At 39.9% G+C, this 24,558-nt stretch overlaps 1 protein-coding gene across 2 annotated transcripts; it reads left to right on the plus strand.

Annotated features, from left to right (window-relative positions):
• The first annotated feature begins 107 nt into the window (after positions 1–107).
• CEP44 (centrosomal protein 44) lies at positions 108–10,863 on the plus strand. 2 transcript variants are annotated; one of them, XM_082237258.1, is made up of 11 exons: positions 108–172; positions 961–1,104; positions 1,864–2,011; positions 3,270–3,416; positions 3,986–4,138; positions 5,336–5,473; positions 6,232–6,444; positions 7,406–7,481; positions 9,555–9,679; positions 9,896–9,933; positions 10,661–10,863. In XM_082237258.1, exons 2-11 carry the CDS (start codon positions 1,016–1,018, stop codon positions 10,707–10,709), a joined length of 1,176 nt encoding a protein of 391 aa, XP_082093384.1. In that variant the 5' UTR covers positions 108–172; positions 961–1,015; the 3' UTR covers positions 10,710–10,863. The 2 variants fall into 2 exon arrangements, with proteins under 2 accessions (XP_082093384.1, XP_082093385.1); XM_082237259.1 differs by lacking the exon at positions 108–172 and adding an exon at positions 208–401.
• Positions 10,864–24,558: the final 13,695 nt, after the last annotated feature.

A 24,558-nucleotide genomic window follows, 5' to 3' on the forward strand; every position in this document is an offset into this window, starting at 1 on the left:
AGGAAGGTGTGAGGAATCTGCCGGAGCGGAGCGAAAGCCTGCCTCGAGTTCCCGCGGGAGCGCTCAAACTGCCGCCAACAGGGGGAGGGAAGGAAGAAAGAAAGGGCGGGGGCGACGCGAGGAGGTGGGCGGGGCTCTGACCATCCTTCAGGCCAAAGGTGGGCCGGGGCCGGTAAGCAGACTCTGCAGCCTTATGCACGCGTAACCGAAATAACCGCCTATACTTCTCCCCTGTAGCTGTGCTTCTCTTTCCCTCTTCCTTTTTCTTGTTGTCCCGAGTCTGTTTTTGACCATGAGGAACCTGTCATACCTGTTCGTTATAAGGCGCCGTTGACATTGCTGTTTATTAATGGCAATAGCGATGTGTCAGCTGCTGAAATAAGCCTTGCCGGGTTCAGTAGGTGCTTGCTAAACAGCAAGTAAATTAATTGTGTGTAGGATTGCAGTCTGTGTAAAAAAGAGAGAGAGAGAGAGAAAGAGGGGGAATTGCAGTCTGATCCTACAACTGATTTTTGTGGAAATAAGCTCAGTGGGAAGCAGACTCCTAACCATGTCTGCTCGGAAGTAGTCCTATAGAATTCAACGAGGCTTCCAGGTAAGGGGGGGTTGGATTGCAAGCAGAATAAGTGGGCACAGGGCTGTAACCTTCCCAGTGCAATCCTATCTTATGCTCCAGAAGCTAGTCCTACTGGGTTTAATGGGCGTACAGTTGTAGCCTGGGTTTCCAGAGTGAAAGTGTGGTATTTGCAAAACAATTCTTCTTTGTTTTGTTTTTGCGACCCTAAAAATGCCACTTAAGATGTAATGTGTGCTTCCCATGTGCAAGGTTGAAAGAGGATGGCTGTTTTCATACAACAAAGCTTGAGTCCAATTTTGCTTTGAGCTAGTTCTATAAGGTAAGACTATAATATGACTAACCAAAACATTTGAATTCTAAAATGCAACTATTCTGTGTTCTAGTCTGTACTGAGCACTTCCTATGATCTGAATGAAATAAGAATTGTAACGTGATAGCATGGCCACAGGAGATTTAAAAGGAAACTTGCGTAAAATAGAGCAAGGACTTCGACTTTTAAATTATCCCAGAGATGTTGATTATGCTGGGTAAGTGCAAGCATATCTTTATTTTTTATAATATTCATTGGTTCTATCAAACATGATTTGCTGGGAAAGGGATCTACAGTTCTCATATCAGAATCATGTTATTTTAATGTTGCTTCTGCTTGGACTGTGGACCAGTTAAAAATATATATACAGTATAATAAATTGACTTGTTAAAGAATAGGCAAGAATTTTGCTTGTATTCCTGTTTGGATAATAGAAGAACACTGGTAGGCAGCTAAAACCAACTATCTGCAACATATTAATCCATATAGTCTGATGTTGGATGGGGAAAGGGTCATTCCAGGCATTCTTTTAATTGTGCATTCATGATGGTTTGGGCTCATAATTGTATCAGGGGATTGTATCATAACTGCAGAAAATCTAATAAAGCTGAATGATGTGTGGATGCTGCAGTTTAAATTCACCACAAATGCAGAATAGACATGCAGAAAACTGTGGTCTGAAGGGACCGTTTTATATATGTTACCCTGCCTCCCCTTCCTGTGTCTTTAAATGGAAAGCAAAGATGCTTATAAAGTAGAAACTTTCTTACAAAATGTTGGTTGCTGTTAACAAGAAAAAGAACTTGAGATATGCTTGGAAATTTGAAAGCACCCAAAATGTGAGTACGCTGTAAAATAGTTACAACTCTGATTTTAATATAGTGTTTCTAGAGGAACAGAAATAGAACAGCTGCAGTTCCACTGGTGCAGTAGAATACAATATTCTCTTACTGTCTAGCTTTTCTCTCTATTACAGGTTGGCAAAGGGAGATCCATCTGCATTTTTGCCCATCATCAGGTATTGCTTCACATCCTTCTCAACGTATATTGCAGAACTTCTAGTGGAATCGGATGTGAAACTCATGGCAAAGAATGACTTGCGTTTTATTGATGCCGTTTATAAGGTATTTATATAGTTCAAGAGTCCTTTGTGACACTACCACTTGTTGAGAATAATGGAAAAGTAAGAGTTTGTTTTAAACTTTACTTTCACCACATCTCTCAAAGCGCGATACAAAAATAAAAAAGGAAAATCTACTTTAAAACATAAGTTAAAACGTCCAAGAGTAGAACATTAAAGCAACATTCATGGTGTAAAGGTCTTCTGAAAAAGTTGTGTGGCATTATGGAGGCTACAAACAGGTTTAAATTGTTATAGAACTCACATGACTGTATGATCTCAGCATGTATTATGTTGTGACGTTTTATAGGCAGTGTTCTAGCTTGTATGATATATTAAGTGAGAGATAAGATGGGGTTTGTTCACATGCGAGTTCAAGGATCTATGGTTTTAGGACTGATCTTACTAGCTAAGCTAAAACCTGTTACCAGGACCTTGTCCCTACTATTTTCACTGATCTCACACTATGCAGGAACAATCACCCAACCCTGGCTTAACTCTACTAAAGAAGCATCTTCTAGCATCAGACATTGAGAGTTTGGTGGAAGTGCTGCAGCAGCACACTTCACAATGCAGTAGCAAATGTCTTCTTGCCTTACTCTCAGCCTTTGAGCTGGGGAACAGGCAGGAATCTGCCATCCTCTGTATGTCCAAGAGTCGAAGGAAGGCTGGTGCTCATTAAACTTGCCAGATAATGTAACGAGTGATCTGTACATAAGCTGATGCATAATAGAGCATGACTCACTGTATTTTTAAAATTGCTTACTCCTGCTTATCATAAATTAACTAGGTGTCTCACTACCATTAAATGCAATATATCAACAGTAAAAGCTATCCACAGACCTGTGTATTACAAGTCAAACTGGCATAGGGAAATTGGGATAAATTATATCTCTAAACTCTTGTCCAAATAAAAAGTATAGACTTAAGTACACTTAGGTATCTAATAGGAATACTAATGCACAGAAGTCCCCCCCCCTTACTTTTTTGATATGGTTTCAACTGCTGGACAGGGCTAGAAATTACAGGAATGCAAAAATGCACTTCCTGGGTTTTCATGCACTAGTTGTAACCCGTATCTGAAGAAGTGTGCGTGCACACGAAAGCTCATACCAATAACAAACTTAGTTGGTCTCTAAGGTGCTACTGGAAGGAATTTTTTTATTATTTTGTTTCGACTACGGCAGACAAACACGGCTGCCTACCTGTAACCACAGTTATAGTGACTGTGAAAGCAATTTCTTTTTCTCTGTTCCTTGCAGGTTCTCCGAGATCAATTTCAGTATAAGCCAGTCCTATCAAAACAGCAGTTCCTCCAATATGGCTTTGCAGAGAGAAAAATACAGATTGTTTGTGACATTATTAATTCAGTCTATAAAAGGCATAAAGAATTAAGTAATATGAATAAGGTATTGATCAAGTTATTAATTTAGTTCATACTTCTGAGAAATAAAAATGTTAATATCTATTAAGGTCTAAGTAAAATAACCAGCACATTTTTGTTATTACGGTTTCTTGGATGTGTGAAAACTTTGTCTTTGCTCCATCTATCAGTTTATTATTTTAATTAACAAAATTTATGAATGGCTCTCAGGGTGTCTTACTGAACTGGCTTTGGTTTGGGTGTGGACCCCATTCCCTTTTCTGTTGTCTATGGGTATTGGGGAAATCAGATAATTCTCATTTCCCCCCTAATTTTTCTTCTTCTTCCTGCACATCAGTGTATAGGCAGTTAAAATGACATAGTGCCATACTTTGACTTAATTTCCGTTATAACTTCTTGCAAAGTTGTGTAATATTATGTTTGGATTTGATTGCTACAATTTGCTCTTCAAAATCACTCTTGTATGTGTTTATATCTTTCCCTTAGAGCTCAGATACTTGCAAAATGTTTTGTTAGAACATACTTCATATTGTAAAAACAGGAAAATATATGCATCATTAACTATTTGGATGGGACCTCTGTGTGTTTTTATAGGTCAAATTCCAAACAAGAAAGAGAACCCATCCAGTTAGACCTCAGCTACAAGCAAACAGTCCTAGTGTGCCCGATTCTACAACGTTCTGTGCTACAAATCTTTTTCCTACTCTTCCGGATTCTGCAACAATCTCTACTATGGATTTTCAGCAGGCAGGAGCACTCAAAATTATTTTAGAAGGAGAATTAAAATACACAATTATTTTAGACAAAAAACTGAAAGACTGTAGATATGTTTCCAGCAACAATAGCTTTTTTACTGAGCAAGTTGTCTGAAAAATGTGCACCAGAAACTGAACTGTGTTCAGATAATCAGGCTGATTCTTTGTGCCACTGCCTTCTAGGCTTGTCATCCTGGCACTTTAAGATTACCTTTCAGGTAATCGGAATATCGAATATGGAGTTATGAATCCTGACCCTCTGCTCCTGAAGCAGTTTGACTGGGGAGGATTCCCCAGTAATTTGGTGTGTCTGTAGGAACATACTTTTAAAAAAGAAATTTATGAAACAAAATTCAAACAACATAAAGAAATATCATTGCATTTAGGTTGAAAGCAGCATAAACTTGGATATTATCATTGAACTTGTTTCAAAACATTACGAAAAAACCCATTTTTTCAATAAACCTGTTAGGCTGGTTTATATATAGTCTTTTATCATAAGTTAGCATAATCATAGCTACTATGGACCACAATTTTTCAATCCATTCAGATATTTTTAGCTGTTATAATCTTAGCAGCAGTAATAAAGTTGAACATCATTTCTTGATCATTTTCTAGAATAAACTCTTTTAGATAACCAAGCCGAAATTCTTTAGGTTCCTAGGGTATACTAACATATCACAGATATTAGTTGAATGGATTTCCAGAATATTTCTGTTTGAGAACAATTCCAGAAAATGTGTATGTGATCTGTTTTGTTTAAACAGTAAATTTACAACATTTATCAGACTCTATTTGTATATTAATAAGGCATCAAATACCATTGATAGAGGGTTACTAAAACAGTTCTCTTTAAAACAGTCCTTTAAAACAGTTCGTAGAAGTTATATTAGAAACTCAGTTCCTGGTTCTCACAACTTATTAAAAATAGGGCTAATGCTGAACCAGTATGAGGATGGGGCCTTTAGAGATTCCTTGTCTATGCAATACTGGGAGTGGTTTTTTATTTTGTTCTTATCTTTTCAAAATCACTTCTAAGTTTTTGTATTTTATGCCTCAAGTATTTTATCCCGCACATACGTGTGTTTTATAGCCAGGTTCAATTAAAAAGTGTTCTGCTGTTGACTTATATGGCCTTTATTAATACTCTCTGCATCCCTTTGTGTGGGGGGTCTTTTACATGGCAAAGAATCCTCAAATAGAACATCATAAAAGTATGTTGAGTGCAAGACTCCCTCAAGACATAATCAATGAAGCACTGGAGGAGGAAGAGGAGCAGGAAGAAGTTGCCTGTATTGCTGATGATCCAGTCAGTGTACGTGAACAGGTAGGACCATTTAAATTTTCTTTACTCACCTGCCTGTTGAAATAATCATAATTTTTCAGCTAATATATCTTGTGCATTGTTATGGGCTGGATCCGGCTAAAGAGGTGTGCTAGTGGGAGCGAGCAAGAGTCCCGCTAGCACATCGGGGCTTTCTTCCCCCTTTGCACCCCCAAATCTGCTCTGGTGGGGGGTTGAAAGAACCCCTAGAACAGTGGGGGGGGGAAGAGGAAAGATTATTCCAATGGTACAGGAAATAGCAATAAATTTGTCACATGATTAAATAGCAAAAGCAGCTGGTGGGAAAACAATCAACATAATGCTGCCAGTAGCCCCCTTGAGGCATTCATCATAACAGCAGGGCCCAAAGTGTGGCTGCACCAACCCTTTAAGAACGTAAATGCCTATGAATAAAGCCAAAAGCCTGTCTAGTCATAGCACTCCAGTCTGACAGTGCCCAGAAAGATACCTGTGGTAAGCTTGCAAGCACAACCTGGGAGCAATAGCACTCCCGTCACCTGTGATTCCTGTCAAGTGGTATCAGAGGCATAAAGCCTCTAGCAGTGGAGGTGGAGAATAAGACTATCCATGGCCACTAGCCCTGATGGTTATCTTCCATTCATTTCTTTAACCCTCAATCCTTTTTAAAGCAGTTCAGGTTGGTGGCTGTCACTGCCTCTTGTTGGGGAGAATTAAGGCACAAAGGGGGCTAATGAGTAAAGATTATCTAAAACTTTGAATGAATAAAATATTATTTACAGGTCTTGGAGGAAACTACTAATGAAATGCAAGAATTAAAGAGCCAACTTGATGAACTGCAGGAGAAGCTTAATAAACTGGACTGGGTAGAAGAAAAGTTGCAGGCGTTAGAAGATAAACTACAGGGAAAGGTTGTTATAGATGAAAAGGAGTGGAATAATTTACTGAGCCGGGTGTTACTACTTGAAACACAACTGTTACTGCAGTCCAAAAAGGTATGTTTTTACCACCTACAGCTATATTGATGTATTTGCCACTTTGAGCTCCTAAATAATGATAATGTTTTGTTGTAGCTTACCAGCTGTGTATCCTTTGGGTTACTTCTAGTAAAGCTGTTTCTCAACTGTGGCCTTTTTTTCTTATGAGCCAACTTAACTTATTTTACTGCATTTATTTATTTATTCTTACCTCCATCACCTTGAATTTTATTCTGTTGAATGTCAATTGTATAGGGTATAGATTTCCAATTGTGAGATATAATTAGAGAATAACTGTTGGTTACTTTAGCAAGAAATAAACTGTGCTTCATTCAATCTACACTGTGTGTATAGAATCATATAAAATTGTAGAGTTGGAAGGGAGCACATGGATCATCTAGTCCAACCCCCTGCAGTGCAGGAATATTTTGCCTAATATGGGGCTCGAACCCATGATGCTCAGATGAAGAGTCTCATGCTCTACCAATTGAACTAGTTCCACTGACGCAATGGGACATCTTTTTCCTCTCTCATCTCCCTCCTGAATGGTCCCCAGTCCTTTAGAGCTGGTTTTGAGGCTGCAAGGGAGTGCTGGAAGGGACAGGAGAGGGAGAGAGAGCTCTGTTGGTAGACATGAAAGGCCGTTGCATCATCATAATTTCAGCATTGGATTCAGCCCAATGTGATGTGCAAGAAACATTGGTGGCTTAGTTTAGACCATAGTTTGCAAAATTTGGATGATTGTGATTGGAGGAAACAGGATAGAACTGGCATACATGAACCCATGGTATCTTCCTGATTAAAAGGTAGTGTCTGAAAAGGGATGTTGTCTCTATGCTGCTGATACTGTTGTTTTAGGGAGTGTATTATAACCCATTCACTGAAAGGTACTGAGGGAGATCATTAACCAGATCTAGGAAATGCTAGCTATTTTGCTGAAGAGCACTGTTATAAAGGGGAAAATGTCTTATAATTTCAGGCTGATTTATCTGCAGATTTTAATAACATGAGCGAAGAAAATACCTCTAGCAGAAATATGACTCCAGTTTCTCCTGGTGAGTATTTGATGTAGCTTTCTCCAGTCCACTTTTAAAACTACGCAGTGATATTGTCAGTTTAAATGCGTTGTTGCAAACTGAAATGCAGTCTATTTAAATTTCATTTTCTGTTGAATAGGGGTTAGAAACCTCTGGCCTGCTAGTCAAATTAAGACCACCAGTTTGGCCCATGCAGCCCTTTTTTGGCCAACCACACTCACATGTCACCTGCCGTCTGGAACAAATCCTGATTGTTCCATTGCAGCAGGGCTTGCATTCTACGCTATTTAAATTTGGGCCCAATTCCAAAACCTAACCCAACTGGAAGATTCCAAATGGAACCAATCCCAGTGGGGCTTACCATATTTTTCGTCCTATACGGCGCACCGGCCCATAGGACGCACCTCGTTTTTTTTTGGGGGGGGGGAATCAATAAAAAAAATTTATTCCCCCCCCCACCGTGGCTGCCGCCCCAAGCCTTGCGCACACCTGCCCGAAGCACGGGGCACCCTCCGGAGGGCTCCCCGTGCTTCGGACGACAGACTGCTGCCCCAAGCCTCGCGCGCTCGGCGGGACCTCCTGCCGGGCGCTCAAGGCTTGCGGACACTCGCCGGGGCTGCAGGCTGCTGCCCGCAAGCCTTGTGAGCCCGCGGGAACTCCCGCCGGACTTGCAAGTCTTGCGGATAGCTTCCTGAAGCCTGGAGAGCGAGAGGGGGTCAGTGTGCACCAATGCCTCTCGCTCTCCAGGCTTCAGCGAAAGCCTGCATTCGCCCCATAGGACGCACACACATTTCCCCTTCATTTTTGGAGGGGAAAAAGTGCGTCCTATGGGGCGAAAAATACGGTATATTCTGCACCAAATTTAAATAACACCAAATGCAAGCCCTGGTGCTTTTTGGTGGACATAGAGCCACCTGATGTCCTATGATATCAGGTGATTGACAGGTAGGCAGATCTTTCCACTGTCAAAAGTAGACCTCAGAGAGATGCCCAGTTTGGAATCCAGACCAAAGTGGATAGTCACTTTTGGGAATGTTGCCTTGTCCTCTCTTTGTACATGTACAACATTGGGCCCCCAACTAAGAAACTAAATTCTGCTTGAAGTTAGGCAGGCTCCATCCCTCAGGACCTTTAAATGAGCCTTCAAGGCCTATCTTTTTACTGATCCTTTTAAATGGCTAGTTTTGGGTTGTGATTGTTTTATGTTTTGTTTTGTATGGTCATGTTCATGTTAGTTTTAATAATATCTTGTAGTGTTTTGAAATGTACATTTTTAGACTTGTCTTAAAATTGTATTATAGTTTATTTGTATGTTTATGTTTCTGTAAACTGTTTTGGAAAACATCTTGTTTTGAAAAATTATAGACCATAATTGCAAGAGACACATTTAAAACTTCACCATGCCTTAGAACTGCAGAACAGACAGAAAATTTTCCACATCCGTTCTCATTTTATCTAAAATGTATATTAACTATATGGTTGGTTTGCTGTATGAATACTTGTCAATCAACTCATTGTCGTCTCTGTAAGTTGGATCTGATTTATTGTATGATAAAGTACAGCTGCTCTCTGTTGGCTCTGAGATCTGCCAACAGGATATTTTATACAATGTGATGTTTTCTCACTGCAGAGAGGTTTTGGTTGGCCTATAAAAACACTACTGACATGATCCTACTGACATGAACAGTGTGGCATTTAAGAAGGGCTTGGAAGAACCCTGATGCCATTTGTGTTGCTTGTAGACTTGTTGTTAAACTTTTGGCCGTCGTCCCCCCCCCCCCCCCTGATAAGCTTTAGCTCTCGGGAAATAGTTTATTCTCAAGTAATGACCTTTTTGAGTAATGGCATCTGCAACAGCTTACATTGCTAGGAATCATGGCATACCTGGTTAATCGTCACAGGTAGTTTCTATGTTATAATTGCAATATATGGTTGTGAAATAACGTGAGAGAAAGACCTTGGAGCTTTGCAAATTCATCTCCCTCAATTTCCTTTGTCAATACATTCTGTAAATCAAACTGTGTGATGGCTGACCTGATGTGAGAGAGCAAAAAGGCAAAGGTGATGTTTAAAATGAATATTTCTTTACAGATAGGGAGAAGGCGGAGCTGCCAGAGACTCTTCATCAGTCGTCTGGATACAGTTCACAGTTATCTGCAGACCCATCTCCCAAAGCCACGGCCGTTAATAATCATGGTCTGTCAGAGGTTTCAAAGGTACTTTAAAAACCAGCAAATGCTAGCTGTTTAGCTTTGGAAGAGCTTGTAGATGTTGGTTGATTTTTATTATTATTTGGGGGGTGGGTAACAGCAAACTTTTTCAAAGCACTTTTGATAAAATTAAGTGCTTGTATAAAGTTACTCTGTTCATGCCTTTAAACTTAGAAAAATGCGGACTTCAAAGAATTAATTTAGCCTGTTTTGAAATTGCAGGAGACAACAGTACAAAGAATGGAGAGAATAAGCAAAATGTAAGTAATAGGGGGGGGGGAGAGACAAATTTATTTCTCTGCAGGGAATTGTTTTGGCTTAAAACATATCTAGAAAGTACATGTGTTTTCCAAACCTCAAAGGCCTTTGCATCAGGTGTGGCATTTCCTTAAGGCTGTACTGGATAATAAATCGAGCTACAGTTCCATGTTTGTGGGATGAGTCACTATTTTTGTTTCTGAAATACAACGTTAAGTGAATTTACTGGTGGCTGCTAGAGATTAGAGTGCTAAATATGTTTATTAGTGATTAGATTTCCCCCCTGGTAATGTTTTATTGAAGGAGTTTCTCTTTTTTAAAAACAAAATGAAAACCATGATCATTTTCGCACCCAAGAGCATTGTACTTTGATGTAGTAATGCCTGATTGTGAAACTTTACATTATCATTGTTTGTTTGTTTTTTCTTTCAGTATAATTCTATTTCAACAGGTTTCATTTTTAACACCCACCCCAACTTGTATTGTTCTAAAATAATTTCCTACAAAGAAATAAGATGTGCAAAATTTCTAGTTAAATTGGAAAATTAAGAATATGTGTTTGATATTTTGGAATATGTGTTTTCTATAATCCATATTTCCATATTGTCTTTTAGTCTGATTCTTCTTTAATATAGTTGGGAAAATGCAATTGGTGCTTATTCAATGTTACCATTCTGCAAGTAGACAATTTTGTTTGGCATATCTAACCTCTTTGTATAATATCTTCAGGATTGAAGAAACTTCAGAGTTGTTGAAGACCTCAAGAAACACCTCTTGAGAACATTCTGTCCTACACAGCTAGATATCTGCAAGCAATTATGTATGCCTTTAAATTTTTAGAGCTATCTGAATCTCTTTGTGATATTTTGTAACTCAAATTATTTAAAGCTATTTATTTTTATGAAAATAAATATTTTGTAATACCTTTGTCATTGATTCAATTTTCACCTAACTGTGCTTAATTACTTTCTGCACAAAAAACCCTCTGTGCATGTGGCAGAGTTGTTCCAGTACTTGCACTCTGTTTTCGTATTGACATTTGCTAGCACTGGCCTAAGTAATATGTTTTTGAAAGGGCAGCTAAAGGACCATGGTTTACATCCTGTTGGAAATGCTCCAGCTGGGACTTTCATATTGCACCCAAGAGAATTGCATGCCTTCCATCTGTGAAGCTGTAGAAGCCTTAACGAAAACTCCAAGTACACCATATTGTAAACGTGTACTTTCTAAAGCCTTTTTGAAAAAATATACATTTTCATGCTTGGTCAGAAAACACAAACACATTGTAGCATCCATTAAGACTAACAAAGTGAAGGCCATTTGGATCTGAAACACTAAAATATGTAAGTAGGTCTACAGGCTTGAACTGGGAAATGTGTTGAGCGTTTTGAGTGCTGCATTACCTGACACATTTTAAGACTTGGCACAGCTGGAGGCCATCCAGTCAGTATACAGAGATACAGAACAGTTTTATGATTTTGAAGCCATATAAAATGTCTCTTTGAAGAGGAAAGTTCATGTAAAGCAGACATAAATATGATGTACTTGGGTGAAAAGTAGATGGTGGGGGACAGGAAGGAACTTGAGATATTTGGATCTCAGAATTGCCACATACTTTTCTGTCCTGCACAGGGACCTATTTAATCAGAAAGTATTAACCTTAATTCCACCACTTCCTATGATAAGATCTCACAGTGATATCGCAACAGCATTCGACATCACAGGTTTTTAATGGGGTGGCTAGCGGATGATGAGAAAACAGTTCTCTTTTTGTTGTAAAGCATGGCTAATTTCATAAGCTTTCTTGTCTTTTCCCAAAGCATATGTGAGCTACACCAAATTAGCTGGGGTAGGAATTTAAAAAGCAGATTTGAATTAAATTTAAATGAAAATGTCTCAACTGGTGTAGCAGATTTCCATTCCATAAACTTTTAAAAAATCCTAATATAAAAATTACTAAGCTATGGTAGGGAGGTAATCTTTCTACCTCCAGTTATTCATTCTCTATTAGGCCAATATTGCCCCAGCACCTTGCATTTTTAAGGTTTTAGATGTTTCAGTGTTTTTCATGAGGAAGATGTCAATAACTAAAGCTGGATTGTCTTCAGTACCTTTTCTATCTGTACTACACACCTTTTCCATTTGCCACCTTTGCCTGTTGTGTGGGATTAGAACTGTGCACAACATGAAGTGACATGAAGACAGTTACATCTTTTAACATTTCACCTCTTTAAAAAATATGAATACTTGGTTTGCCTGGACCTATATTTCATGGAATGTGAGTTTGGGATGAACTATCTTTGAAAAGCATAAGCCCAAATGATTCTCTTATTTAGTTAAAGGGAAGCTGCTTTGGGTACTAGGAATTTGGACTGGAGAAAGAGTGGAACATTGCTTGGAGGAGAAAAAGGTAGGGGATGTTTACTGGAAATTAACTAGCCAGGTATCTGAATTGCTCCAATTTTAGCTAAATCATTTCCCCTATAGCCTTCCCAAGAAAGTAGCTAAGTGGGCTGTCACCCCACCATTAGGGAAGTGTTGCTTAACACTATCTGTCCAAAGATGTCTTTGCTCTGGATTTCTGTCTTACATACACACACTCCTACGCAGTTCAAAATGTGTGTTTTCAAGGGCAGACATTTGTGGGTAATCTGGAGCAGAAAGGTTGCAGGCAGGTAAACTGCAAGAAGCTTAGGCCTTGAGGCTATTTTATGTTCATTTGCATAAGCAATGTGGTTAGCTTCTCTTCTCATTTTTAAATAGGCTTCCCAGTGCTCAAGGAAACGGCATCCTGAGGAAATTTCATTTTAAAAAGTCTCTAGTTTGGTTCTCATTGTGCTATATGGGACAACCATGCACTTTATAAACAGTTGTCATGAACTGAGTTGATGTCCACTCAAGCGACTGACAGTAAAAGTCACCTTTTAATATTGTTATTAATATTAATATATTAAAATAGTATTCTTTAGTTCTGAGTCCTTTTGCCTCTAAAAATATGTTTGGAAACTTGTTGCATTAAGGACACTAATTTTTTCTTCCGCCCCACCCTCCACAGCATTTTCACTAATAGGAATCCGATGAGTAAACATTGTCATTTTTATGTGCTTATTTAAAGTAGAACTTTCTTGCTTTCTTTCAAATATTTCTGTGCCCCTGTATCATGGAAATATATCACAGTTATATTCCAGCAATATGAAAACATAAAGCCAAACAATAACAACTTAAAAAGTTAAAAACAAGTTAAAAGCAAAAAAAGCAAATTAAAAACAAATTTATACATGTAAATAATTCCTAAAATTGTACATGTTTGTATAGAATACCCTTTTTGCAACAGCTGCTGTATGGCCTTGGATATAAAGAACCCTAAGCAATATTTGTGCATGGGTACCTGACAGATAATTGCTTCCCACACAAGCTTACCTAATAGGTTTATTTGGAAACCCCCACTGAGTCCCCCTGTTGAGGTTAGGCAGAGTACCTGGAAAGAGGTACTTTCTCAATTGTGTAAACAATTATAGCATGCCTGCTGATAAGTATCTTATGCCATGTACTCACAGTAAAGACCTTTTCATATCAGCATGCCATTGAACTGGTTTTAATCTGGTGGTGATTTGCTGTTTGCTTGTTTTTTGAATGAACCTGTGGGCTACTCGCTTTTTAAAAAATGAATTGTGTGCAAGCAGAAAGTGCTTCTGGACTGCTCAGGATGCAGGGTGGGACTTAAGGAAGATAGTTATTTTTCCTACTCCCAGCTGCATTTTCTCAGTAACAGGTGAAATCTCACTCTGCAGAGTCCCATGTCTTTCAGGTATCTTGAGGAGGGAATGTGATGGGCTGCAATGAAAGGGGGGGGGGGAGTTCTTGAAAAGTACCGTAAATTTTAGCTATAACTAATTTCTTCTGGAAAAACAGCATCTTATTGAAAACCTGTGAGATCTAGTAGATTTTTGGCACCACCTTGTGGTACAAGGAAAATTCCTATAATTTTTGTTGTAGAATAGCAGTAGTTCCCAAACCTTTTAAATGCGGTGTCTGAAAATAATATTTGTCTCTCATCCAAATGCAACTTTTGTAATGTTGGGTCACCAAAGTAATCTGCCAGCAAATCTTTCAGTTCTTTCTCATAAATTGCACAGCCCAGGCATAGGCAAACTCGGCCCTCCAGATGTTTTGAGACTACAATTCCCATAATCCCTGACCACTGGTCCTGCTAGCTAGAGATGATGTGAATTGTAGTCCCAAAACATTGGGAGGACCAAGTTTGGGGATGCCTGGCACAGTACTTTGATCTCTTCAGCTCTGAACTGACATGCATAGGATTGTATTGCATTTAAACTTTCTAAGCAAAAGTGCCCCTTCATGGATCACTGCCTTGCCGTAGCGAAGGGGTTTGAATAACTCAGAGAAGCTATGAGCTATGCCGTGCAGGGCCACCCAAGATGGACAGGTCATAGTGGAGAGTTTTGACCTGATGTTGGGAAAGATGGAAGGCACAAGGAGAAGGGGACGACAGAGGACGAGATGGTTGGACAGTGTTCTCGAAGCTACAAACATGAGTCTGACCAAACTGCGGGAGGCTAAACAACAACAACAAGCAAAAGTGTTCTTAGGATCTAGGGCAGAGATGGGAAACTTGTGGCCCTTCAGAAGTTGTTGGACTCCCAACAGCCTCCGCCATCATGGCATATAGTTGGGAATAATAATAATAATAATAATAATAATAATAATAATAATAATAATATGCCAACCATCTGACCGGGGTATCCCAGCCGCTATGTGTGGCTTCCAACAAATTAAAACATCAAACATTAAAAGCTTCCCTGATCTAAGGAATTCCTAAGGGAAAAAATAGCTCAGGAAATTCTAGTATTTGACTGAGAAAAATAGATTCTTGATAAGCCACATTGGAGGGCGTACTGTCAATGAGCTGATGTAGCACAGTGTGTAAGAATGAACTATTTATGAGGAAATCAATGGGTCATCTCTCTCTCTTTTTTTTTCTTCATGGCAGTAAGCCACAGTTCCTATTACAGTTTGAGTGATAGAAGCCTATTTTGGCCTTCATTGGTATATCAATAAATAATAGTAATCAATGAGGCAGCTGCATACAGAACTCTACCTGTCCTGTCCTGCCAAGCTCAGAGTAAACAACTGAAGGGAATGATGTGAATTCAATAAGGATACAATGACAAAGGTCTTTCATCTGTCCAGTTTCATCTGTATTGATCTCATTTTGATCTGTATTGATCTCCCACGCAACGGCATTGGTGCTGCTCCAGAGTGTACCTAATGTCCCTGAGTGAGTTTGAATTCAAATCACCCCAACCCCTGAAATAAAATTAATAAAATAAAATAGGAATTTAGATAATTAAATAAAATTGGAATTCATTCACCAATATTTAACATTATTTTAGTACCTTGCATAGCTATGGTCTAGAATATTGGAAAGAATGTTGACACTCTAGTGATCATTTTATAGCACTCACAGTGGGGTGGAATAAATGTCAAGTAACTGGTATCACTTAAGTGAGCCTACTGAAATACAGTTATGGGTTTAAAGCAGAAAATACAAGACCGGTGAGAGAATTTTCTCAATAAACATGGAGGCACCAAAAGTTTCCCTTTAGACTTTCAGCACTTGGAGTTGAAATATTCTGATCGTACTTTATGACTAAAGTGACAATCTGGAAAATGTATTCCTGAAGAAGAATACCAGCATAGCTGTAAGGCAGTATGTTAACATCAAATTAACTACAGAACCTTATAAATCAGGCTGAAGAGAGGGAGAGGAAGTGCCAAGGAATAAATACTCTCGCGGTGAAGTGCTCATGCCTTGAAAATAATGTAGCTTTACACAATAAGTATATTCATGTCAGTCAGTTCTTAAATGTGTGTTTATATACTTGTGGTGAGTCTGAAAGCATTAATAAATTAGTCAGTGCAGTTAGTTGATTTAAGTAATTTATCAAAGGGAAATCGTGGCCTTTTTCTTTTTCTTTATAAAAAGTAAGCTGTTCCTAATGAAAAGGCATGGCCACACGAATCTATGCTCTAACCAGATTCTGAAGCACTAGAATCAACAAAAAGGTGCTGTGTTAGCAAGGCTTTCCCTGTATTATTGGTCAGACCTGGGAGGGTGTGACAACACTATATGCAAACAGCTGTCTTTGTGCATTGAACAGGGTAAGAAGGCTCTTGTGAAGGCTCTTGTGTCATCTCATCGGTTCACATTAAAACCTGTTGATTCACTTACAACAGTTGTTTACAAATATTCTTTCTTTTTTGTTGACCCTTTTGGGTCAAACTGCTCCTTGCTCTGCAGGAGTGCCAAGTAACTGCTGGAAACCACAAATGATTATGGGGGACATTCTAGAACAGATGCTTCATATGGGGCATTGGCCAGACTTGTTGGCCTTTTTGGTTGCCCCTCCCCATAAATTGAACAGTGTAGGCAAGATGCTGCTTTGTGGCAGACCCTGGGTGCTTCCAGACTCACTGTTTTCAGGTGAAATTCAATCAAGCTGCACAGTTATGATTGATGTGGAGCTCTTGTGCAACCACCCTGCTTCCCTGAAAGATTTGCAACAAGGAAAATGGTGGGGAAATGGAAACTGGAAAGTGTGAGAGAACACTTTTTTTAATGCAGCAGCATCAAACATATCCAAACAAATGCTCAAGAAACAGGATGTCAGGAAGCTCCGTTTGTGTCCTGTGTTTTGAAAGTGAACTTCTAACTGAATTTTCTAGTAACTTGATATGGTACCAAATTTCAGCTTCTATTTTACATAAACACCCCAGCAATTTTGGGAGTCCTAGCCAATGAATAGAAGGGACCTAGGATTTTAATATAACCATTCCTAGATCAATAGTTCTCCCCAGATTTTGAAATGGATTCTTCCAGATTTTATTTTTATTTTTAAAAACTCTGTCCTCCCATATTTTAGTTATTTAACGCATTTCAACCTGTCTTCATCCAAGTGTATTCAAGGTGGCATACATGGTGCTACATTATAGTCTCATTACACTCTTGAGAGGTTGGTCAGGCTGAGTCATGACTAGCCCAAGTTCATCCACTGAGCTTCATGGCTGGATAGGATTTGAACTGGGATCTCCTCGACCCTAGTCCAGTACTCTAACCACTACACCGCACTGGTTTGTCTTATTTTGACTACAAGTGACTCAACTTACATGGGGATTACGTTCTGGGGATAGCATGTAAAGCCAAAATCGTGAATGGCCAAAACACATTGGGTTCAATAGCAGGTGGGATTGCCAGATTCTTTTTTCTTGGACGCCCCCCCCCACTTTTTTGCCAAGCATGTAAAGCTGAATGTGCACAAGTTAAATGTGCATAAGTTGCGAGTTACCGGTATAATGTAGTTGCTCCAAAGTAACTGGTACAGATATTGGCTCCGTTGTGACTCCATCAAACCTCCTCTTCCCTCAGCCGTCTCCAGGGAGCAGCCGTTCCATGAGACAGCCTCAGTGGGAGAGAGAGGAAGCAGGGCTCATTTCATCAGCTTTGCTGTTTAGAAATGGGTATCTGAGTGTAGATGTTTATTTTCATCTTCCCTCCCTGTCCTTTTCCCCCCTTTAAAGACTGTAAACTAAACCTAAAGGTAAGGAGTGTCTTGTTTTAATTGATCATATGCAAGATGCTTTGGAGGCACTTTGTCTGAAGCATGGGCTACAAATGCTCTAAATCAAGTAATAATACCAGACAATAAAATCAATAAAGAGGACAACAAATTGCTCCTCTGCATAGCATAGAGCGGGCTGTCCAACTTACGCCAACACACACTTCTAATCTTTGCAACCCTGTCACAGTAAAATACTTTTTAGCTAATTATTTCAACAGAATTCTTTGTGCTGGGAAAGTTAAGCCTGTGTATAAATCGTAGTGGCTTTAGTGTGCTAATTGTAATGTTTATTCTCATTTCTGTCCCAGTCGTTGGCCTATTGCCATCCACACAAATTCTTCGCCCTTTCCAGTGGAAAGCTCCATTAATCATCAGCACTTATTCTGGAATAAATATACAAAGTAAACAAAGCTATAGTCATTGAAAACATAGAGGTGTGCAGATAGTACGTGGAGATTATTCGGCCAAATACTTACAAGCTGGCACTGCACGTGTGTTCTTGGAGCATTTAGCGTTAATTTCCCTCCTAATTGGATGGATCTGAAGCATATCATTGAACCTTTTGCATTCCTGGGAATGAAGCCTAGAACATTAGGCCTTGCTCGGTTGGTAATTGAAGTAATCAGTCAGAGTAATGAGGGAAGGTTTTCCTATGGCAGCAGAGAAATGCGTGGAACCGTATGAAAACTGAATACAGGGCTTGCAGGAGGTATGAATGAGTTTTGGCCTCTTGGCAGCTTTTTACAGTTTCCCTGCTTGCTTTTCAGAAGCAGTTCTTTTTTAAAAACAAAAACAACCCTCACAGTTTACATTCACAATGTGAGAGGCAGCTTGAAACTTAAAAAGCAACCCAACCCAGCTCAAACCATCGTCAATGCTGACATAACTTGGAAGACGTTTGGTAGGTCATAAATTAAGAGGAATGCTACTTGAAGTAGGCAATCAGGTCCCTACTGTATTTTGTCCAGCTTAGTTTGTGGTGTTTTACCTTTCATTTATCACTCTTGCATACCTTTCCACGGCTGGCTTTTCAAATCTGATTTTCAAGGGCATTTGACATTCTTTCCCCAAAGGTGAAATCTGTCAGTGTGCCTTTTGTTTTGCTTTACATATTCATTCTTAAGCGGGTTACGTTTAATACTAACATGTGCAACAGTCATATTTAGCTTGAGCTGAGAAAGTCTAGTATCATTTGCAGATTACAGAAAATGATATAGAAACACCTGGCTTTGAGATTTATAACTGTGCTCAAATCCTGAAAGCTCTGGAGTTTTATAGCTCTTTAGAGAGAAGGCAGGATCTACATTAGCACTTGTTAGTGTAAGAGTTAAAACTTCAACAAAAAAGGCTCAAAATAAAATGTCAGAAATGCCTTAATGATTCATTAACATTTTTAAAATAAAAAAAATAGTGATTACATTAGGCTTGCACTCACCTTTGGAGAAAAATAAACATGAAGTCATCTTTTGGTATGTTTTATTCATTTTTAGTATGCTATTTACATTTATTTCAATAACGGTTCCAACTAAAAATAATCAAATTTATTTTTCATTCTTTCGTTGTGTGTATTTCACTCTGAATAATGGGAAGATTTTCTTCTAATCCTGTTCCCATCAACAGGTATCCTACTATGCACACATTTATTGATTTCTTCTGTTGTAGAACCAGACTTAATGTATGACTTTTGGCCTGTGACAACCAAGAAAGCCTGTAAACTGAAGCACAACTGTTATGTACAAGCAGTCCAAGCATGTGCATTCTTCTTTGTAACATAAATGCTCATTGATTGATTTCCAGGGTATCCCTCCCATTTGTTTGCAGTGTTGGGGTCAATTCTGAAATAAATGTTTAGGTAGAAGAAGAAGAAGAAGAGTTTGGATTTGATATCCCGCCTTTCACTCCCTTTAAGGCGTCTCAAAGCGGCTAACAATCTCCTTTCCCTTCCTCCCCCACAACAAACACTCTGTGAGGTGAGTGGGGCTGAGAGACTTCAAAGAAGTGTGACTGGCCCAAGGTCACCCAGCAGCTGCATGCGGAGGAGCGGAGACGCGAACCCGGTTTCCCAGATTACAAGACTACCGCTCTTAACCACTACACCATTACTTCTGGATGGTTAAGTTCAGTCAAAGGTGGCTATGGGCTTGCGGCACTCATCTCACTTTCAGGCCAAGGGAGCTAGCGTTTGTCCACAGACAGCTTTCCAGGTCATGTGGCCAGCATGACTAAACTGCTTCTGCTGCAACGGAACACCATGATGGAAACCAGAGTACAAGGAAATGCCATTTACCTTCCTGCTATGGCGGTACCTATTTATCTACTTGCACTGCTGTGCTTTCGAACTGCTAGGTTGGCAGGAGCTGGGACAGAGCAATGGGAGCTCACCCCGTCGCGGAGATTCGAACCGCTGACCTTCTGATCGGCAAGCCCAAGAGGTCCAGTGGTTTAGACCACAGCACCACCCACGTGTTTGCAGTGTTGGGGTCAATTCTGAAATTAATGCTTAAGCAAATACGTAAATAAGCATTACAAATATGGCTATATTTCCATGACAGTGCTGGTCTAAACATTCATTGCATGACAAAGTCATGTGGTAGATTAAATGCAACTATGAGTGACATTTTGGAAAGGGCATACATGTCCAGGAAGGCACTTCAGTTGTATTCAACAAGCCCTACTCAGAGTAAACACACTGAAATTAACAAACCTAAATTGGTCATGCCCATCAACTTCAATGGATCTATTCTGGGTAGGATTAGCATTTAATGGCACCCAGATTCTGTATACTGTAATCTTTGGGGCTGGCTCTCAAAGAGGCAATGCAATTTGCCTTGACCAGGTGATACTAAACTAAAGTTGGGCAGGATGTGTGTCAGCAAAGACATTTTTTCTTACTGTTACAGGTCTTCTTTACACCTTGGTGTTATGAATTTTGGCCTGCCATTCTTCTATTAGGCAGACTGCTGGTTAACAGTAGTCTAGAGTGGTTAGTTGATGACATTTCTGCCTTGGGAGCTCTTGGTTAGGAGATGGTCAGGAATTAGATACCTATCAGAACTTGAGGATGGTAACACTCCCTTCTCCCCCACACACAGCTAAAGTAAGTGGACTGATAAGTGTGAGAGAGAGGAAAGAGAGAAAGAGAGAGGCAGCAAGAGAGCTAGAAGTCTGGGAATCTAGAATGCAGTGTTGCATCAGTGCATGTTCTTTGTTTTCATAGCTGGACAAATAGTCTGACCCAGATCAAGGTGTCTGTCTATGTGTCCTTTGCACATAAGAGTTTCATGCCTTTGCAGCATATCAAATAGCAGGGCCAATTTGGGTCTAAGGTACCACCCATCCAAAGGTTATTAGACACAGGACAAGGAACTCCAGAGGAAAAGAGAAGACCTGTAACTGGGGTGCCAACTTCAATGAAGTATTGAGGGGGCAGGTATGCCCCACCCTGCTTAATTGATCTTTGCCACACACATCATTTGAATGGCAATGCCCATCAATTTGGGTGAGCAGCTTCTGTTCTCACCTATCCAAATGCTGTCTAAATATGCACAGCTGAATCTCCAGTATTATGTTGCATTATTCTTACGTTGCGAACAAGCTGAGAGTCAATTTAGACAGGAAGGGTAAAATATTTTGAAAACTTTGAAGATTAATAACTCTTCCTTTAAACTCTGACTGATCTAAATCAATCCAGTGTGATTTGTCTATGAAGTACTAAGTGTTTTCTCCTGTTTATTCTGCTACAGAAGTTAAATCCAGGGGGAACCAAAATTGTGCATATAATACTGAAAGCTGCTTATAGTTTATATGCAAATGACTCACAGCTCCGGGTAATGTGACAGCACTGATGCTCTCCATTTATAAAGTGAAAAATTATCTGAGCTCTGGCAAAGAACATACAGCACAGACAGAATGACAATTATTAATGAATCTGTATCGCAGAAAGATTTCTCAGCTTCTCTTTACAAATTAGGATAAATTATATATATATAAAAGAGCTACAATGCATTTGCAATTGAAAGAGGTTGAGCCCTTTCCTGCCTCCTCCTCTGGGGCTTATTCCTCTCCTTCATCCACCCCACCCCCAAATTGCTATAGGAAATATGAAGGAGAATAGCTGCATTTTAACGGAAAATGTGTTTTAGTTCTTGGAGGGTTCCCCCCCCCAGTGAAGTGTAAAGGGAGTGGGAGCAAAGTGTAAAGCCAAGGGGAGGGGGTTGGCCAAGAGGGTGGAGTGGCTTTGGGGGACAAACTGTAAAGGAGGGACGTTTTGGGGGGAGCTAGGTGTAAAGTTGGGGTTGGCCAGGTGTAAAGAGACAGGGAGTTGGCAAAGAGCGGGTATGTAGGGTTGGTGGAAGAAGTGAGCAGGGTAGTTGCCTCTACTACTATAAAATAATTATAATATTACAGCAGGTGAAACATTCTCCGTCATCACATCCTTATTCTGGGCAGTGGGGGAACTTTTCTGCATTCAGTCAATCATATTGTTACAGATCTCAGGTAACAATGTTTGGGGGTGTAAGGGCTGGTAGAGTTAGAGGATGTTAGAACTTAATAAATGGTAGTATTTAGACAATATTTGGAGTATTAAAGCGAAGATTCTTAGATGTAAAATGCAGGCTAAACCAGGAAATCCCTGGGGAGAAGGGCTTCCAAGGTGTACTTACTTATGGTTACCAGACGTCCCCGTTTCCTGGGTTTAGAAATCTGTCCCCGGACAAAATCCATCCCTGGAATGTCCCCGGATTTCATTTAATGTCCCTGGATTTATATTTTAAGTGTTGTAGATTTATTAGTAGGAAATGAAAGTTGCGTGATTAGTTCAATGGCACAAGACACATCATATTGGGACTTCCAGTGAGGCAAAATGGCGGGCGCCACGACAGCGAGCAGCTCCTGAAGTCAGCCGGAGCCAACTGTGCTACCAGGCTGGCTACGGGCTGCTGAGACTGCTGCTGCCACTGCCGAGGGGGAACCGGGGACGCCCGGCGTTTTCAACTGGGGGAACCAAGAGAACAGGCCAGGGCCCAGAGGAAGGCTGCGTGACCGAGGAGACCACAGAACAAAGATATTAATTCTTAATATTTTAAAAATATTTTTTAAAAAATAATTTTTCCCCTCTTTTTTTTTAAAAAAAAAAGTGTCCCAGGATTCTTTGAAGAAAGTCTGGTAACCTGAACGTACCAGGCAATGGCCAGTCATTGACCCTTTGCCTGAGCTCTGGGTGAATAGCTGAGTGGGGGGGGGGAGGTTCCAGGTGTGGTGATGTCACACAGGAAAAACGTATCCTGTTGAAATTTAGAGGTTGGGGAACAATGGAGAGAACTCAATGAGCTGCTGTGCAAGGCCAGGACCATACTGGCAGGCTGGCTGAAGCTGGCAGGCTGGGAGAGAAGGACAGAGATGTATGGGAATCTAATGCTGGGCTGCTGTGGAGGACAGGCTGCTTCTGAGATGTGAATGCTGTGAAATCTCTCTCCTTTGAAAGTTTCTGGTGTAAATAAATCATATTCCAAAGACACTGTAGACTACACTGCGCCTCATTTCCCCCAAAGGATGACAGACCCTCATTACTTTGCCTCTCTGCTTATCAGATGGTACCGGGAATTTCACATCTGCAATAAGAACTGAAACACAAAATGTGAGTTCTTGAATGATAAGAAACTCTTTAATAAAAAGTCTGGGAACTACTAACTGCATCCAGTTTGGATTTCAGTGTTCTACAAGGAGACTTAACTTCTCAAATAGATGGCCAAGTTTAGAATCTGATGTTTGCTCTAGTAGATAATCCATTACCTGAGGACCATCTTGTGGGAGCTTCAAGACATGTATTATTTATAGGGTGCCATCAACACACATCGTGCTGGATTAATGATTAACCTTTTCTTAATGTATTCCAGAGTTGCTTGCTCTTTCGAGCTGCATCTTCAAAGGCTACTGTTGTGTCTGAATCTTGCCTGAGCACATTTGCCAATTTGTTCTCTGTGTTATTTCCACAGCGTGCTCACACCTTCTCCCAACTGTAGCTCTGAAAGGGGAATAGAGGTCTCCTATCACTCTTAGCACCCTTAGCAAACTGCAGCTCCCATAATTCTTTGGGAGATGCCATCAATGTTTTAAGTGGTATCATAGCGCTTTAAATGAATGGGGTGACTGTGACCCTAGTGAATGAAAACCCATGACACCATTAAATCATTTGTGAGCCTTTTAATAGATAAATCCAAGGCCAGCTATAAAAAGTCTCCTATTTTATTAATTACTATGCTTTATAACAACAGTAGAGAGACACGGGTGGTGCTGTGGGTTAAACCACAGAGCCTAGGGCTTGCCGATCAGAAGGTCGGCGGTTCGAATCCCTGCAATGGGGTGAGCTCCCGTTGCTCGGTCCCTGCTCCTGCCAACTTAGCAGTTCAAAAGCACGTCAAAGTGCAAGTAGATAAATAGGTACCGCTCTGGCGGTCCCTTTACCTTTTTAACAACAGTGTTTTAAAAATAATAATGCTGAAATTTTTATAAAATAAACATATCTTGTTTTCTAAAAGACCAGGTTCTTTCTTTGAATCAAATAGTCGCAAATGTAGCGAAATAAACTCTTATTAAACCAGGTCTAGCACTTATATAAACCACCTTTGTTTTTGCATGTATGATTCTGATCAGTACACCTGTTTTAGCATTTGGGATGTGGTTCCTCTTCTTCATGGCGAAGGGTTAAACTATATGTGTGGGGGATACTTAGGAGCTTTTCGACAATGTTTACCAATCTTAGAATGTCTGCTTTTCACATTCATGTGTGTGTATACATATATATACACACAACCTTACTAAAGTCCATAAAGCTTTCCTGCTATTAACATGTGTGTGTATTGTAATATACCATTTTAATTTTATTTTATGACCTCAGTAGCATCTTTATCATTCTCTGGAAAACACTGCAACCTGGGTTCTGTTTCCTCTACTGATGATAAGCAGACTTTGCCATGCAGCAGGGAA

Source organism: Podarcis vaucheri, assembly GCF_965113315.1.
Source record: "Podarcis vaucheri genome assembly, chromosome: 9".
NCBI lineage: Eukaryota > Metazoa > Chordata > Lepidosauria > Squamata > Lacertidae > Podarcis > Podarcis vaucheri.